The sequence below is a fragment of the Natator depressus genome, chromosome 2 (assembly GCF_965152275.1).
Source record: "Natator depressus isolate rNatDep1 chromosome 2, rNatDep2.hap1, whole genome shotgun sequence".
NCBI classification, from domain to species: domain Eukaryota; kingdom Metazoa; phylum Chordata; order Testudines; family Cheloniidae; genus Natator; species Natator depressus.
The window spans coordinates 85,055,000-85,074,117 of record NC_134235.1 but is presented as its reverse complement, the minus strand read 5'-3'; the positions used below and the strand labels follow the sequence as shown (position 1 = coordinate 85,074,117).

Genomic DNA, 19,118 nt, shown 5'->3' with positions numbered 1-19,118 from the left:
GAATTAAAAACAAATTCTGTGATTACTTTTCAAATATAAATTATATTTTGGAATTTATATTTCTTTCTGTATACAACTGACAAAGCTAAAAGCTAACAACATTATTTATTTAAAACTTTTCAGTGAGTCTGCCTAATGATACTTCAGCAGTGAAGAGAAGCATGAACCAGCTCAGAATAACAGAACCCAAAGAAAACACAATGGCTGTTTGAACCAAGCCATCTCATAAGCACTATTGTAATTTACAGGGAATGTTTTTCCATTAAGTGATTTTTTTATGGAGGTGGAGGCTTTTATGCCTTTATCTGAGACGTGTGGGCTGGTGGGAGTGTCCACCACTATTTCCCCCCATACATACCCTCAACCTTAAGACTTCATGTCCCAACTATCATCTCTTCAGTTGTAATGGAATGGACACTGCATCCTTGGACATCCTAATGAATATGGAAAGTGGTAGCATTACCAAAGTATCGTTAGGTTTTTGAGAGTCCCAAAGCTAGTGGGAAAAGTGGGGACATTGCAGGGAAGAATCAGGGGATATGCATATAAAAACATCTCTTTATTTCAATAGATTAAAAAAGGGAAATATTTGCCAACTACAAAAATGACATAATTTAAGGAGTTAATCTGCTAATTTGTACCATGAATAAATAAGTAGTCTAAGCTCACTGCAAGAGCCAGGCTTCTGCCTCCTCATGTTAATTGCAATAGTCCTCGGGCTCTCTTGAGAGGGAGCCTGTGGCTGTTCAGCTCAGCCCTCTGTACATCAGGAAATTTCTCATTATCTGCCACCCAGACAATTTAAAATCTTCTTCATCCCCCAAAAAAAGAACCAACTTACATGTAACGCCATTGACTAGGGAGCTCATTACCCTATTGCAATAGAATAACAATTCCTTATCCCACACCCTAATTTATCCGTTTGCAGACAATGCCCCCAACAAAATTGCTTATCTAAATATTGAAGATTTCCTAGAGCTGGCTATGTCTGAGGTCAGAGTTCCCATCTTTTTTACGGGTACAAAATTGACCAGCTGCTGGCCATGCCTCCATTATAGGGAACTGCAATCTTTATGGTTAGTACTCCGGGTAATTAATTGTGTTCTAGGTCTCACTGGTCATTATGATTCAGAAAGTTACACAGAAAGTACCTTGTAGCAATCAGTACATAATTCCCCACTCCTGTACAAAATAAATAAGTAAATAATACATTGCTTTTAAATATTTTTCCCAATTTGCCCTTGTTTTTGGGTAATATTTACGTGTTTGAGGGTCAACACAAAAATGTGGTCTTTTAGCCTGTTTAAACAAGAAAAAAAAAAGAAAAAGAAAAAAAAGAGAAATAGAACCACACATTCATACATCTGTATCCACACACATATTGGCACTGACCTAGTGGTTTCCCATCCTGTACATAACTGCTGCCATATTGAAGCAATTACTGGACATGATGGTCTTAGTACTCCAGTGTAAGTCAGGTGTAATGCCTATTAAGTCAGTGGAAGTACACTGGTGTAGAAGAACCAGTCCCCATATTTATACCAAACATTTATATCTCAAATAAAGAATGCCTAGCTTGTTGAATGTATCATGGTTAGGTTTAGAAAATACTTTAATAAGGATTTAAACGCCATCAATTAAATTGGTTACTGGGCTTTGGTTACTCATCAGTCATTTATTTAAAAATAAAAGGACTCTTTGCAGCAGCATGACTGTGCTTTTATTCAATCAGATTGCTCCGCATGTTCTTACTGTCTGTGTCATTATTGGCATCCGGTTATTTGTTCAGGTTTTGTTCCATGTCAACAATGGAGCTGGCAGAATAACAGCCACATATGAACCACGAGGTGCAAATAGCTTATGTGATGGAAAGTGGCACAAGCTTCAAGCAAACAAAAGCAAGCATCGCATTGCTCTGATGATTGATGGGAATTTGGTTCAGGCTGATAATCCCCACATCCAGTCAACATCTGCAGATACAAACAATCCCATTTATGTTGGAGGCTTTCCAGGTATGTACAGTAGTATTTCTCTCTGACTAAATAGCTAACAGTTCACAAACTGCATAGACCATAATAATTTAGTGAATGTAATGTGAGATCAGTTATGCTAAGATCCTACTAACATTTTTGAGTCTCCAGAACTTACTTTGTGGGGGATGGGTTAACTCCGGTCATGAAAAATTGATTCTGCCAGAAATTTTTTTGATTTATTGAACGAGATCTATTGAATTTGGCACAAGACGGTGTTAATTTACACTGCCCCTGCCAAGTCTCAACCCTAACACTGGAAGAGAGTTGTACCCTGTGAAATACTTCCCTTCCTTGGGGTTTCCATGGAACGGGGCCACTTTTCAATCTGAGGCGACGCAGGATCCTCACGTGCGGAGCATCCTGTGAGGGTGTGCTGTATCAACGGGCATATCAAGGCATTCCCCCTCCCCCTCCCACCATCTGTGTAGGCATTTATACCATGCTCACCCGCACTTGTTGTGGCCACACCCGCTACATGGCTAGCACGATGCATTATGGGGCTGTGCTTGTCCTCTGAGATCCCTCCCTCTCTGCAGCGGAGGGGAGGGTGCCAACTACTTGGTGTGACACTTACTGCGGGTAACCATGTTACCCCTCTGCCTTAGTAAGAGAGAGACTTGCTGATGCTAAGCTGAGTGACAGCTCCCTCTCATCCCCATTTGTTAGGCACCCCAGATAGATTTCTCAGGAGTCTGCCAGCCCTTACTTTGCCTTGCAGGTAAAGCTTGGTACACCCCAGATCCCTTGAAGGGGCTAGATACCATGGAGGAGCATTCATCACTGGACACTCTCAGTAATTACCAAGTCTGCTGCCTCCAAAGAGACAGTGTACACACCAGGTTACACACCAGCATTCACGCTTTGCTGAATGTTACAGCACTGAGATTTACTTAGGATAAAACAAAGTGAAGTCTATTAACAAAGATAGGGGCCAGCAGCAGCAGTAGTTTGGGTGTGTGGGAGAGGGCTCAGGGCTAAGGGCAGGGGGTTCCCAATTGCATGGCCCTGCAGCTTCTAGGTGGCAGAGGGGCCGGGGGGGAGCCCGCACCCACAGGCCCTACCCCCACAGCTCGCATTGGCTTCGGTTCCTGGCCAATGGGAGCTGCGGCAGCCAGCACTTGTGCCCTCCGCCACCTAGGAACTGCAGGGATGCAGAGCCGGGTAGGGAGCCCTGCCAGCACCCCCGCCCTGCCCCCTCACCAGCAGGCGTCCTGGGCCGTGCACCGTGGTCCAGCCCTCTCCCCCAGCACCAGCAGGGTCCCCGGCCACCTCCCCCAGCACCCGTGGCACCCTCTGGACTGCCCCCCTCCCATTTTAGTTACAGGTATTTTTAGTAAACGTCACGGACAGGTCACAGGCCGTGAACTTTTGTTTACTTCCCGTGACCTATCCGTGACGTTTACTAAAAATACCTCTGACTAAAATGTAACCTTACTTATGATGACCAGTATGGTATAAACTTTTATTTGATACCTTACATGACATTTTTGATAGATAAATACTATGACAACGTGTTAGATGTAGTGAGTCAGGAGTTGCTCTTACAAACGACAGTGAAACCTTTACAGTTGTCATTGAGAGGGTCATACTTGGATCTGCGAGGGACTGTTTCTACAGGCCAAGATAGACACCGGGTGTAAATTTATCATTAGGTCTCATTTGCCCTGCACAATTTTCTTTTTCATATAAATATTTGTCATTAAATTATAATAATGCCAAGAAAAATAGAGTTTAGTGCTTTTAAGATTAAACTGTACTGTAGGCCATTAAAAAGATTGCATTTGTAACATCAGAAAATTGGCCACTTTGCAAGCAGGGTGAATATATTTATTTGCAGCTTTTTAATACCTGTACTTCTACTGAGCCTGAATAGACACCAGACGATGATGAATTATTAAACAAAGTGTGAAACGCCCACTACATTTTTCTCTGAAACGGCAGTTATTATTAGAACAGCTAGGCCTGTGATGGCTTGGACCCCTTTGTCTTCCAGTGGAAAAACACTGGCATTCCGGGGGGGTTCCAGTACTGGGTGGCTCAGTCACATGTCTTGGCAGGGTTGTAGCAGCCAATACTTGTAGGCTGTCTGGAGCGTCCACAGGAAGACTAAACTCTTCCACAGTCCTTTGTCTTTTGCTGATGGGCCATCAGCCCTGTCTGGCTTTGCATTGTTGTACCTGAAAGGCTAGTACATTTGAAATATAGATACATACATCAAAAGTAGCACATTTGAAATATAGATACATGATCAGCATTCCTAACTTCAGATACAGAAATGAGCATGCAAATTGGATAATCACATTCAGTAAATCATAACCTTTCCAATGATATCTTACATGAGCCATCTTGCACAAAGTATATCTGTTATGCCATATCCATATTATAAGCATATTTCCATAAAGAATATGGAGTGTAATGTCACAAGGCCTACTTGTTATGAAGAGCTTAGTTTGATGAAATCTACAGAGCAAACATGACTTTTAAGCATTTGGAAAGCTTTGGAATAATACTTTGCAGTTGTACAGCACCTTGCGTGTTGGAGCTCAAGATAGTTTACAGCTACTAATGAATGATTCCATCAAGCATGGCTACTGCTTGATCTCCTAGGATTCCATTGAAGGTTTTATGGGGGTTATGTTTGTTTAAATGGTGCTAATGCAATAGTAATTGTTCCTCTAGCAAGATTCCTCTTGGAAATATGTATCATAGGTGCAGACAAGGGAGATACTCACCCACCATAATAAGTGCTGCAGAAAGCATTCAGTGCACTGTTTCACCTCTTGCATCATGCAATAGAGCTGATCTCTGTAAACAGTTCCATGTAATTCAGCATGAAGGGATGGACTGGGGGAGCAACTAAGGCCAAAAGAGTACAAGGTATTGCAGATCTAGCAGCTGTAATGTCCTGGTAGGAGATATACTGGGCTCCAGACCAGCTTGTTCTGTAACAGTGATTGCGGCATGGCTATCACCTCCCTTCCCTCAGGCTGAGGTGGGTTTCTTTCCCCTACTGCTGTCTGAATTGTCCATCTAGTTTGGCTGGTGCAAACCACCTGGCAGTTTTTGAAAACTCTGAACCTGAGCCTGCAAGCACTGAGCACTTCCTGAGTGATCTGAGCATTCTCACTTCCCGAGTGATCTGAGCATTCTCACTTCCCACTGATGCTGGTAGTGTCTGGTGCTCTGCTGGCTCTCTTTTTATGTCCAATGATTTTTATGAATAATTTGTAAGCACTTGCTATCATTCTCACATGCAGCTTCCATCCCCTTCCAATAGAAGCACATTCTAGCTATTTCATATTTTCTTTTTCAGCTGATATGAAGCAAAACTGTCTGACAAGCAAGAGCTCGTTCCATGGGTGTTTGAGAAACCTTAAGCTGATTAAGGGCCAACTGGTAGAATCCTATGACTTCAGCAAAGCCTTTGACCTGCATGGCGTGTTTCCTCATTCATGCCCTGGGTCTGAGCACTAAACTTCAGGGAAGGATTTGGGGATTGAGATGGGTTTTTAAATTTCTTAATGAAGAGGTGATTGATTTTTTTTAAATGAGAACCCCATGTCTCTCACTTACTTTCCAACTCAGGACAAATTTTTAGAAGTTCTATGCTTACATTTTTAACTAAAACCATTTTGTACAACCAATACCTCTACTAAAATGTTAACAGCTATTAATTGGGTATTTTTCTTTTTTGGAAACTTTGATTAATCAGTGTTTACAAGGCATGTTCTGTTTGCTTGACAGTATTTTGTTGTATTGTATATTGGTCTTTTATAATAAAAATAAAATTGGACCAGACAATGAAAATACAATAGAATGTGCATTATTTCATGTGGTGTAGTAGTTGTACATTTTAATTGTAAGAAAAGAACCAGATACTATGAAGTGCATAATTGTGACAATATAAAGCAAATAATGCTAGTATACAGAGGGCAACTTAACAGATGACTGGAATCCTCCTATCTATGTTTTCTCTTTCATATTTGTTTTCTCTGTTAGCTTTTATTCCATTCCATTTTGCTCTATACCAAAATTTAATACTCCTGCCATCCCTTAGTCAGTATAGAAGACCCTTTATTATTTACTAAATTTGTCCATGCACTTCCCTAAGTGCTCTCACAAAGGGGCTGCTTTTAAAATAAAATGGACTCATTTCCCAGGTAACCATGTATTAAAAATGCAGTGAGAATTTTAGTGAGACGGTTAGTTTACATTGTTTTTATTTTTGTCATGGATAAAATACAATGTACACGTTCTACATTACAAATACACTACTATGCAGAGAGTGGAATTTATTGTAACAAAACAGTCAACATTCTAACAAGGAGAGGTAAGGAAAAACATACATACAAACATTTGATTTACCTAATGGCATCATATTATTTTCCAAGGCAATGACCTATTATGGAAAACTCTTTTTGTTTTGTTTTGGTTTTTTTGCATAGTTAGGGTTTATAAAAACGGATCTCTTACCTAACATTCAAACCCCCCATGATTCACTACAGTTGTTTTGAATATGACCAGATATAAGATCAAGGAGTGAGGCAACGCATCCGGTGTGCAATTTCTTTCTTAGCAAGAAATATGTCATTCTGGTTTTTAAAACTGGCTGATTTCCAGATCTTGCCCACTGAAAGGAAACATTGTTAATGCAGCATCATCAAAGGCTGTGAGGCAAGTAGAAGTAGGCAATGCTACTAGGACGCTTTGGAATAAAATGCTTCTAAGCCAGAATGTTTTTTCCTGGCAAATGCAGTGAGGTAGTTTACAGTGTATATACACATTATAAAGACATTAGCAATATGAAAAGGAGTTGGATTGTTCCAATATGTTTCTAACTACTTCTTACATACTTCTCTATAGCTAGTGTGTTGATGCAGAAAATGATCTTTTTGCAGCCAATGGAGCGTGTAAACACTTAAGGCATCTCTGGAGGTTGTTGAATAGGTTCTACTTCTAAACATGTTCAGTCCCTTATTAATATTTCACTGCACAATTTTGTTACCTAACAAACCAACATGTAACAACTTTGAATGAAACTGCCGCTAATGGAAGTGGAAATCCAGAAACCTAAGCCAACCTTTTCAAACTGGTAGGCCTAATGTCAAGACCCCATGTTTGAACATTTTGACTGTAATATTTGTTTTCCTGTTAGCCAATGTGGCCAATGTAAAACATAAGTAACAACTCCAACTACAATAAGTATGACTTAGGCAATTAATTCCTTCTCTCCTTCATGTCTATTGGAATTTTAATTTTTAATTCAATGACAGCAAGATTTTGGCCCTATATTACCAGTCTGTATACTGTTCGAAGAATCTATTCCAACTGCTTATATTTATGTGGATTAAAGTGACAGACAGTTTTAATTAAAAAAGTAATCATTCCAGTATCAAAGGATGGATTTACTTAAATCAAATTTGGCTTTCTTCTGTCCCTGTGCAAAGAGGGGAAGAGGCTAAGGTATTCCAAGCAGCCTTCCTTCATTTGTAACACACAGCGGTATTTATTTTAGGAAGATTTCCAGTGGAATCTACGTTTGAGAGTCCAAAACGTATAGAGTAAGTTACAGTCTGAATGCTTGGGGACAAGGTGGAGAAGTTGAAGGCGTTTGAATATACTTTAGAAAATGTTATCTTGGGTTCTACATTTTAAATTATTTAGCAGATGTGCAGGATTTCTGTGAAATCATAGAAACCCTTTCAATGGTAATAAATATAATATTACTTAGTACTTCTATACTGCTCTTCACATTCAAGGGGGATTTTCCACATAAAATCCCTAGGAGCTGTTTATCCTTTTATAAGATATGTTTACAACTCCTGTTCAGCTCACAGGGGTTGCATGCACATATCTGAGAGCAGAATTTGACCTTACCTAATTCTTATGCTATCCTCCTGAGAAGAGTATTATTAGTCCTATTTTATAGTTAAGAACATGGGGGCAGAGGGATTAAGTGACTTGATCACAGAAGGAACCAGTGTAAAAAATTAGTACTAGAACAGTTGAGCTATTAGTCTTGTTGCCAAACCACTGGCCCACATCTCTCAAATACACATGACTAAAGAGTTGTGAAAACAAGAAATACGTTGTTTTTATTACAGCTGTACTAGAACTATCCTAGCTAGAATTGGGCAGAGATTCATATTATGCCCTGGAGCTGAAGAAAAGCAATTTTGCAAAATTTAGGTGAGGGTACCGAATGTTGTTAAATTTTATCCTACCCTGTAGCTTGAAGAAAGAAAACCAAATTCTGCCCCCTATATGCTCAACTCAAAAAGTGAAATATTCCATATGCCACAGGTTGGCTTCGCTTACTAAGTACCACCAATAAGGTTGCACGGGTGTAGTGGAGGGCATGATATATAGTAATCTGAGACCTAAAGTAAGGTTTCAAAATATATAACAATAGTAATTACGCAGATGTAGCAAACCATCACAAGTTACATGCTCTGTCATCAAGATAACATATTTTACATTTATTTGTGGGACACAGCTCATAACAGTTATCGATTGCTACCTCATAAATGAAAGATTATTTCTCTCCATATTCTTGTGGCCAATTCATGGAGGGAAAAAACCACCAAAGTGATTGTACAGGTCATACCACAGATGAATTTATCATACAGTAAATATATATCATTCAAATTTAACAAAGGATATTTCTGACAACTTCCTGTTTTTGCAGCATGAGAAAGAAATTCTTGATTTCTAGAGCATCACCACATCTCTTGCAAGCATACGTCTATGCATGCAGTAGAGTACAGCCTGATCATGCCTAGCCAGATGGAGAGCTCTGAGCACTACTACTGACTGGCTAAGAATGGAGCATATTTTAGTAAATAAATTTGTTATACTGTCTCCCCAACCCCATCCCAGCCTGTGTTTGTCTCATCTTTTAGACTGCATGCAATTTGCAGCAGAGTTAGCTATTTATTACTTGTTTGTACAGTGCCTAGCACAGTGGGGCCCAACCTGGTTGTGGCCTTTAGGCACTACCACAATGGCAATGTTAAATAATAATAAATCCTACTTCTCATCAGAAACTCTTCTTCTCCATCTCTATGAACAGGAAAACCTAAAACCCCTGCCATAGTACACAAGTGTCAGACAAGATCTTTCTTCTGAACACTGCTGACAAGACTAAAAACTACTTTCATATTAAACTAAAATAGACTAAGGAAAAACAATTAGCCTAAAAATGAGAAAAGACTAGGTTTTGGAGAAAGGGTAATGTCTGTAACTGGCCCGTAAGACATTCAGCACACATATTAAGACAATTAAGCAGAAAACATTTTAAAGCCATGACTAGTCAGTGAAAACTGGAGTGGGAAGACTAGTGGCTGTCTCAGAGCCCCATCACTTTTACATGTGTGTGTAGGGGAGGGAGGGAGAAGGACGTATTGTTTAATTTGTGAGGCAGTGGTGCTACAAATACATTGGTACGCGGTCAACGCCGGAGAGAGATGTATCAGAAGGCTGATAGTAGTAACATACACGGTACAACATACATAAACAGTATGTTTGTCTTTACACAGTAGTTCTTTCTCCTCAGTATCAGCTACTAATGAGGAGTGAGTCAGCCGCACAAATATTGTAACAATGTACGTTTTACTTTATAAACTGGTTTGCTTTTGAAAGAAGGGTTCGAGTTTATCACATAAACACATTGTGGCACTGCTGTCAGTCCAGCTCCCATAGTCCATGTTTAATAGATACGTTTCCCTTCTTGCATACCGTGGTGATTCTTTTGCATTACCTTGCAGTCGGTAGCGTTCACTACGTTCTAGGATGTCATTGTGTTACCTGTTTATAAAAATGTGTCTTCTCAGCATCAAGTCAAGAAGTGAAAAAAAACACTCAGGTCCACAAGTTGTTTCTAAGTACCTCTGCTCCTTCCTCATTCATGTCTATCGAAGAACTGGCACAAATATAATCCATGTGACAGTGTCACCATTGTATAATGTTCCATAAATTGGAGTAACAGCTCTCATTACCTATTTGGTATATGAAAAGGCTCAATGGTAAAGTACATGGGGAGGAAAATATATAAAATAAAGAATGCTTTGGTTTCATCTGTGGCCAGGTCGTCTTGAGATGGAAAGCATCATTACCATCTTTTTGGCTTTTCCCAAATCACTGAGATGTGATATCTTTGCAAGCTTCAACTTGATTTTGGTTTTATCACCCATTCTGCTTGAGGATTTGCACGGTAAACATCTAACATGTATGCATCTGGGTCCAAACAATGCAGTCCTGAAACAAAAATGAAGAATAATTGTTCATATATTGTTCTCAGTATGCTGATAAATCCAACAGATCTAGATTTTCAGACGTGTGCTTGAGCAAGTTTCCAAACTGCACAGAAGCAAGTCAGGTTTTGTGTGTGCACCTTCCAACTTGAATGTGCATGTAACAGGTGGCTTGGAGGGCTGGGTTGCCTAGTGGCTAGAGCACACGGCACTCAGCCCCTCTGCTTGGTTGAGGAGGTACAGTCTTTAAGGCCAGGGGAATAGGGGCACCCAGGTCCACCCTCTCCACCAGGTCCCAGCCCAGGGTCCTGTGTAGATCAACCCCTGAATGGCAGGGGACCCTCCCAGTAGGGAGTCAAAATCCACTGTCCTGGGCTACTTGCTACCAGTCTGTTCAGTTTGGGGCATGGCCCCTCTAGTCCAGTTTGCTGGACAGCCTCCTTCCTGTAGCGTCCTCTCTTGGGTGGTGCCTCGCCACAGTCCCAGGCTTCCTTGGGTGGGGCAGCTGCATGTTGGTGAGGGCAAGCCCCACAATGTCTCTGGGGGTTCTCTCGCTCAGTTCCCTCAGGTGCTGGAGGCTCCTAGGTCTCCTTTGCAGTCTCCCTTGGCTGGGGAGACAGTGCTTACTCCCTGCTGTCTGCCTTGTCTGGCTGGCTAGTGCTCCTTCCCCTCAGACAGGGAAGCAGCTACCTTCTGCCTCTTCCTCAGTCAGCCCTGAACTGAGCTACATTCTTCTTTTCTCCCTCTCAGGCCTGCCACCAGAACCAGCTCTGGGCAGCAGCAAAGCAAGCACGTGCTTGGGGTGGCACAATTCCAGGGGCGGCATTCCGGCCACCCTCCCCCCTTTTTTTCCCCCTTAGGCAGTTGCGCTCTTGGAGCGGTAAATTTTTTGCTTGGGGAGGCAAAAAACCTCGAGCTGGCCTGCCTGCCACTGGCAGCAGGTCTAATTGGCCGGGGCTAGCTGGGCCCAAAGGCTCTCTTTAACCTTTGCTGTGCTGGCTGGCAGTTTCTCTGCTTTATCATAGTACAGAAAAGGGTGTTTCTGAAAATCTACTCTACATTGTTTCTAATTAATGATCAATCTACTGTCAGTGGCTAGTGATCCTGGAAAATTCTTTGCACTCCATGTAGTTATAGACTCAGTGCACCAGCATTGTGGCTTCACTATAAACAGGGATCATATTGTTGCCATGAACATAATTGTAGGTGTCCTTACTCTGCATGACTCTCTCAGTTTAGGACTGTAACCAATAACCTTCCTTCCTATGCCTATATGTATATACTGTTTCTTACTGGCATTGATCAAAAATAAACTCTACGGTGCAGATATACTCCCATCCGGGCATGAACTGCCCAAGCAAAGATTTAAAACATAGTCCAAAATAATCTTTAGTAAGAAGGGAGAAAGGAAAACAACTTAGTTGTATAATACTGAATTAAAAGCTTTGTTTCTTGGCCTTTTGGGTAAGGTCACATTTAATTTCAATGCATTCTTACTATCATATTTATTCCAAAGGTTGCTCAGCACTATACAGAACTTGGATATAGTCCTGCCCCAAGGAACTACAGTCTAAATAAACACAGGCACCACTGCGTTTCTATCTCAAGCTTTGGGGAGGGTCTCACTGAAAGGTGTCAAGGGAGAAAAGAGATTTGAGAAAATATTTAAATGTAGGGAGGGAATTTGCTGGCAAGCAAGGAGAAGAAGGGTGCTCTAACTATTGGGATTACATGGAGGAAGGCATGAAGAAGGTGTGAGAGAAGCAAGCAAAAGGTCAGGTGAACTTGGCAGAAACACAGACATTGACTAGGGGTCCTGTGGCGATGTCTTTATCAGGTTGTTATAAGCTGAACTGGGTCACTGAACCTTCTCTGAAGCCCTTGAAGTCAACAGAAATCTTTCCATTGACTACTGGGCTTTGGATTAGACCCTATATCTTGCCCTTCATTCTGCAGATGGACTGCAGTATAGAAGATTCTACTCTGTAAAGATATCAAACAAATGGAGTTATTTCAGAAGAATTTAGAATTGAATTTTAAGAATAATGTTTACCTATGTTTCCTCCAATTTCATATAAACGTTGGATCTGGACTTTCGTGTTCTTTGATGATGCATGGCTATCATGGAGAAGAAATTGAGTTTTAGTCTTTTATAGTATTATTGTGATTGCATACATTGAAAATGACCATTATACCATAATCAAACAAGGAATTCTATATGTCTTGTTCCAGTAGTAACAAATTTATGTACTGAATGTAAGCATTTATATCTCATTCAGCACTATAGAATATTGTCTACAGAATGGAAAGTATATTATAATAGCAGAATTAGCTATAGCCTCTAACAGTGGTTCTCAACCAGGGGGATGTGTACCCCTGGGGGTACAGAGAGGTCTTCTAGAGGGTACATCAAGTTTCAACTCATCTAGATATTGCCTAGTTTTACAACAGGCTACATAAAAAGCATTAGCGAAGTCAGTTCAAACTAAAATTTCACACAATGACTTCTTTATAGTGCTCAATATACTATACATTAAAGAGTTGTAAGTACAATATTGATATTCCTATTGATTTATTTTACAATTATATGGTAAAAATGAGAACGTCAGCAATTTTTCAGTAATAGTGGGCTGTGACACCTTTGTATTTTTATGTTTGATTTTGTAAGCAAGTAGTTTTTAAGTGAGGTGAAACTTGGGGTACGCAAGACAGATCAGACTCCCGAAAGGGGTACAGTAGTCTGGAAGGGTTGAGAGCCACTGGCCTATAATAGGCCAGGTTCTGCACCAATTTTTACCTTGTTAAATTTCCACTGAACTGATTAGAATTCTACGGGGTGTAAATTAGTGTAGGAACTAGTTTATCTGTGACTGGTGGTATATAGTATGTCAGGCTGGTGGTATAGTTATTCTGTTATTAAAAGTGGTTTTAAAAGGACTCTGTAAAATAAAAATGGTGGTTTGGAGCAACAAATACATTAAAATGATGGCAGAACTCAGAATATACCACTATTTTAGTTTATTTTTTTCTCCTACATAAAGCCTTTTGGCCAATTCTGCCCTCAGACATATGTGCATAAGTGCCATTGAAGGCAATGGAATTCACACATCCAACTGATCTCTTATTTTGCATTCTGTTTCTGTGATTACTTTTAGAAGTCTTAATATATCAACAGAGTAACAAGGACAATTGCCATGTCACATTATTATGATGGAGAGGGTTGTTATCATCTTAGAACTGTAGTTGTAGAAGTTGTTATGCTAGCTATAACTAGTGAACCTGTATTATCAATACAACAAAGGATTACTGCAGGCAATTTATGCCAGATTTATTTTAAGAACAGAACTATGTAATCGCACCAAAGGACTTTGCTAAAGGACTTTCAGAATAGGGCTAGCAGACTTCCTTTTGCTCTACCTCTTATAAATACTAACATTTGTTATTTGGGCAAATGAATACCAAAGCATTAACATTTGCATTAGGGTTTAAGACAATATTTCCAGCTTATGACTGGAGAAAGCCTAGAAAAATATATTTTTCACACAGGCATAACAGAAGCCAGATTGATTCTGTAAAGGTGCCAGTTATTAAGTAAAAAGAAAAGGTGAGCTGTAGCTCACGAAAGCTCATGCTCAAATAAATTGGTTAGTCTCTAAGGTGCCACAAGTACTCCTTTTCTTTTTACGAATACAGACTAACACGGCTGTTACTCTGAAACCAGTTATTAAGTAGAATTTGAAGAGCAGAAATCAATCAGAATTTTTTATGGACTGACATTACCATAATTACTGTTGCCAGTGTAAAAAAAAAAGCATTCTAACACCACAATGGGGCCTCTGAAAAGGGACAGCCTATTCTTTAATGACTGTGAAGATATTACTTCGGAAAAATAGAATGTTTTGATGTCCTCCTGCTTTTACCCACCTGTTTGCACAGTGAAATCGAGCCAGGATGTCTCTGGCTTTTGTTTGACTGTTCAGTTGAATTGCCATAGACACTTTTGAATGCAGTGGAGCATAAACTCTTATCACCCCCTCTGGTATGTGGGTCTGCAGACACAGGGAAAAAAAAATGACAGTTCCCTCATGTCAATATTCAGCAGAGTAAATTTAGTTATATATTGTCATAGCTCAGCTCCGGGGCAGTTCTTCAAGCACTTTCAAGTTTACTTTTTAAAATTAATGATATGGATTGCCTGAATCATTAGAGCAATAAATCTATGAGCTACAAATCATATATTTCATATACTCACATAGTTATATATTTTATCTAACAAGGTAGTACACAAAGGTAGTACACTGCAGCGTACGCCCAGAGTTAGAAGAACTCAAATTAGCAGACCCTGGGTTTGTTAACCTAGTGCTTGATTGTCTACACTCATTTGTAACCTCAGGTTAGGAAATCTTGAAACCTGGCTCCCAATCTGGGGCTCCAGCATTTACATCCATATCCCAGACTTCCTAGCGCCCCGCTACAACATGGCTGCTCAAGCTCTTTATTCGGGGAACAGCATGGGAAAACATGACAGTCCACCAAACTTTACTGTCCAGAGGACAAGAAAATTGACCCCATGGGACTGTGGGGAAACTTTTGGTAGATTCCTAAAGCACAAGTTCAGTGAGACAGTATCTACGCTGCAAAAGCAACAGGGCTTGAACCCTGGGTTCCAGCTTGAGTCGGGCTTGGACCCTTCATCCCCCTGGGGTCCTGGCTCTGAACCCTGGTTTAGTATAATTTGTATGTAGACGGAAGGGGGACTAATGACACCCAAAAAATCAAATACTGTGGCATGCTTTATGTAAATACATATGGAACATACTATAATCCCTGATTTTTAATTGCAGCCAGAAATAAATCCAGAAGTTAACTGGGATCCCTATAGCACAAACCAGTGGACAGGCAATTGTTTAAAAACTATATTATATACTTGAAAATATCCTTTCTTCCTTTCTAAAGAAGAAATTCCCCACAGGCAAGGAGACCGAGTTCACTCTTTGCCCTCTCCACAACCTCAACAAGATCCAAGTTTATACACAGCAAAATAATAAAATCCCATATGGTTCCTCTTAATTGATACAGGACCTTGTACAGAGTTCAGACCATCAACTATAAAAGTTTACTCATTCTTCCATGGTTAATGGCAGGATAAATCAATTAGTAAAGCTTGCTTCCTAATTCTAATCTAGTTAATACCACCCTGAGTAGAGAACAATAGCAGTCTCTCGGCCACTTTTATCACTGCATAATTTAGAACATCTGAAAGATGCTGGTTACATTAAATGCTTTGAAATTTAACTCACTTATTCAACCGTTATTCACCCCCAATTTTCCTCCCCTATTCCAATTACTTGGGAATGCCTATTCCCTTACTTGTCAGATACAAAGACTTTTGCCACCTGCTGACCAGCTTGTATTTCAGAATGCTAAAGGTATCTGGATGACTTATAATTTTTCTCTCCCAGAATAAATTGGTTTTGTCCCATCACTTATAGTATGAACATAAGTCTAAAATGCAGTGTCTTGTACCAACATTTAAAACAGATATTCACCACACATATATGTATATGCCATTCACAAGACACCTGTGTTAGTGCTCTCCAAACATCTGAGTGGGTAAAGGCTAATCAATGACTCATACATAAAGCACTTCCTCATCTCTCTTCCCCAATGTCTACTCTCTCTGTTTCCCATATTCTTTTAGCATATGGCTACACTACAAAAATACCCTCGTGGCAGCGAGTCTCAGACTTACAAGGCTGAATAGAGCAGGTGCTTGGACCCTGGCTACAGCCTGAGACTGAACATTTACACAAGTCTTTTTAGCCCCATGTTGTGAGTCCTGCAAACCCCAGTCAGTTGACCCACTCTGAGACTGACTGCGGTCAGTCTTCTTCTGTGGTGTGAACAGCTCCTTGACGTCTTTCCCTCAAACCCTAATCTCCTCTCTTGTTCTTCAAGTCTACGCCAGGGCTGTAGAGCCCTGGACCAGCTCCCCAATTCCTCCTCTGACAAAGGTCCATGGAGGAAAGCAGCTCCTCATTCTCCCGTCTTCTAAATAGCAATGGAGGAGGCCCAAAGGATCCCTGGCCACGTAGGTTACTACAGGAACAGCAAGAGGTTGCTGTCTGCAAAGCACCAGGAGCGCATGACTGCTTTGCTCAATGACTTGTCACCAAGCAGCGGAACCATAGCCAACCAGACAAATGCATGGGTACATGGCAACCTAGCCCAGATCCAGGTAAAGCTGATCTATTCTAAAGCAGGCCCACCACTTAATCTATTGTAATTCCATGAATTTGCTGACTCTCATCAGAACACTCGGCATTTTGTTGTAAAGAGCAGCCCTCGTTTTCTTTCAGAACACATACTGTAAAACACCACTGGAGGACTTGGCCAAAAGGGGGTACTTTAGACCAATTCAGTTAATATCCTCCCTTGCAGAACTCAAGCACAGAACTAAGGCTAGTCAGAAAACAAGAATTCAACTTCATGAAAGATTCTGGGGTTTTAGAATTTGCTTTCATTCCATATCAGAACAAAAAATAGACCTTTTGAGATTTTCCATGAAAAAACATATGAGAGAGAGAGAACCAATAGTCCTCTGACTAGGGCACTCACCCGGAATATAGGAGATGCAGTTCAATTCCATGCCCTGCTCTCCTACATTTGCAGTGAGTGCTTTAGCCACTAGGATGTAGACCCAGTGTCTGTCTCTCCCACTCTTGCCTATTGAAGCTGTCCTTATTTGGAGCTCTTATTCATTGAACCTGGACCTCCCACATCTTAGGTGAATGTCCTAACCACCAGGTTATTCTGGAGTGAGTCGGTTTCTCTCTGTTTTGACCAGAAATTTCATCCTGGACCTGAGGAAACCTTCCAGAGAAAATGGCACTTTTCAAGAAAAAACATTTTGTTGAATAATTCCCAACCAGTTCCACACAAAATCTCTGTTATTTGTCTTAGCAACATGTCAAGCCCCAGGAGCACAAGTCCCAAAACAGCTTCTCGCACATGAAAATCCAATTTGCTTCAGGCTTGTCAGATTCTAAAGTTAAGTTTCCAAATCAAGGGTATTTTTATTTTAAATGAAAACATTTTTCTGTAAATATAAAGCTTACTATTCTAACATCTTAACTCACGTTGCTCCTCTCTGGTAAAACTTATTTGCCTCACAAACCCCTAAGAAACATATTAATTATTATTTTTTTTATTATTATTATTTATTTGTATTAGAGTAGGGCCTGAAAACCCCATAGGAAGTGTCCTGTTGTACTAGGCACTGTACAGAAAAGAGCAAAGACAGTCCCTGCCCTAGAGACCTCTCAGTCTCTGCCGGACGGGACGTAATAGTCAGATGGGGAAGGGGTGTGTGGAAGATGAGGTAGAAAATAAACAGGTTAATTGGAGGACAAAAGTGAGAGCTTGCTACTTGCCTAATCCAATGCCAGAGCGGAGTGATTTGTTAGTATTGCAACAGAGGTAGATTTCAAGGAAGGATTTAAATTGGATGAGGTAGCAGCTTTATGAAATTTGACAGGAGATTTTTCCCATGCACGGGAGAAAGCACCAGGGGGATTGAAAAGACATGGCGACATGATGGAACTCAAAGCTACCATTTAAAAATATGTTATGTCTTAATGCACCTCTGATCTTTCAGGTCTCTCTCGTTCCATGGTCTTTCTCCTCAGCAATCTTCTCACACCCTTGTCAAACATCATCTGTCTCTTGGTGTTGTTCATTGTAGCCTCATTCATCTTTCTCACTTGAGAAATCAGGAAGGATGGGACCTAGAGAGAGGAAGCCAAGGCTGAGTGTATGCAGAAGGATGGGATGGAAAACCTCCCTCCCCCCGCCCCCCAGTGACTTCAGTGATTGTGAGAGATGATAAATTAAAAGCACTGGAAACTGAGTCCTGTTTATTACCAGAAGAAGTACAGCATGGGCAAATTTCCCCAGTATCACTCAGCCACCATGAGGGATGAAATGATCATTCATTTTCCATGCCCATTCAATCTATGGCCTCTCTGCTGAAGCGGTCAATAAGGATGCTTACCAATGCCAATTGCAATAGTATCTTTTAGATCTATCTTGGGGACTTACATGTCCTCCATTATCATAGTTCCTGAGAACCTCAGATCTGTAATGCCATCCTAACATCATCCTGTGAGGAGCAGAAGTACTATTATTCTTGTTTTACAGATGGGGAACTGAGGCACACATAGACTAAATGTTTTCCCAAGGTCAGACAAGCAGTCTATGGCACAGCAGGGACTTCCTGGGTCCAACACTAGTGCCTTAACCACTGGGCCATCCTTTGTCTCCTAGAAAAGGAAGTGAGACTGCCAGCACATTCACATAGACCACCAAAAGCCACCAGATGGTAACGACTTCTGATCAATATTGACATGGACTGGATTTGAGTGAGTAGCCTTGAAATGAACGACTCCATCCAGTCCTCAAAAAGGTTAAGAAAAGAATGACAAGCCAATGAGTAAAGCTGACCTCTATTTTCACGTCCTCCCTTAAGTAATACAATAAAAGTGAAGGGTCTCACACTTGCTATAAAGAAGTAAAAGCACAGTGTCACACTGCACGTACATGGATGTAAGTAAAAGAACTACCAAGTTTGAAGACATGAAACAACCCCTTCTGAAAATGGCTTACAAACAGAATTTTGGACTGACTTAAAGCTAGCTGGTGGTTACATTAATCTAATCACAGTATATTAATGCTCTCTCAAGCTTGCATAGCAGGCGAACACAAGGCTAATGGACCAAAGCATTGTACAGAGATTAATTTCACCATTGTCAGTTGGGTGTTCTAGGCAGATATT

The 19,118-nt window shown here is 40.6% G+C and overlaps 2 protein-coding genes across 5 annotated transcripts in view; one reads left to right on the top strand and one right to left on the bottom strand.

Moving 5' to 3' along the window:
- The window catches only part of LAMA1 (laminin subunit alpha 1), a 157,983-nt gene extending 152,158 nt beyond the window's left edge, over window positions 1–5,825 (top strand). Inside the window, exons 62-63 of the mRNA XM_074944605.1 lie at window positions 1,790–2,012; window positions 5,347–5,825. Coding sequence (XP_074800706.1) covers window positions 1,790–2,012; window positions 5,347–5,507 — 384 coding nt within the window. The 3' untranslated portion in view covers window positions 5,508–5,825. The remainder of the gene's footprint in view (window positions 1–1,789; window positions 2,013–5,346) is intronic.
- A 438-nt stretch (window positions 5,826–6,263) lies between these two features.
- The window catches only part of ARHGAP28 (Rho GTPase activating protein 28), a 92,514-nt gene continuing 79,659 nt past the window's right edge, over window positions 6,264–19,118 (bottom strand). For 3 of the 4 annotated variants that reach the window (XM_074944603.1, XM_074944602.1, XM_074944604.1), the window contains exons 12-15: window positions 17,929–18,072; window positions 14,210–14,334; window positions 12,339–12,403; window positions 6,265–10,289 (exon numbers count right to left, since the gene is read on the bottom strand). In XM_074944603.1, the coding sequence (XP_074800704.1) occupies window positions 10,198–10,289; window positions 12,339–12,403; window positions 14,210–14,334; window positions 17,929–18,072 (426 nt within the window). In that variant the 3' untranslated portion in view covers window positions 6,265–10,197. Of the gene's footprint in view, window positions 10,290–12,338; window positions 12,404–14,209; window positions 14,335–17,928; window positions 18,073–19,118 lie in introns of all 4 variants that reach the window. The other variant, XM_074944601.1, reaches the window with a different exon arrangement.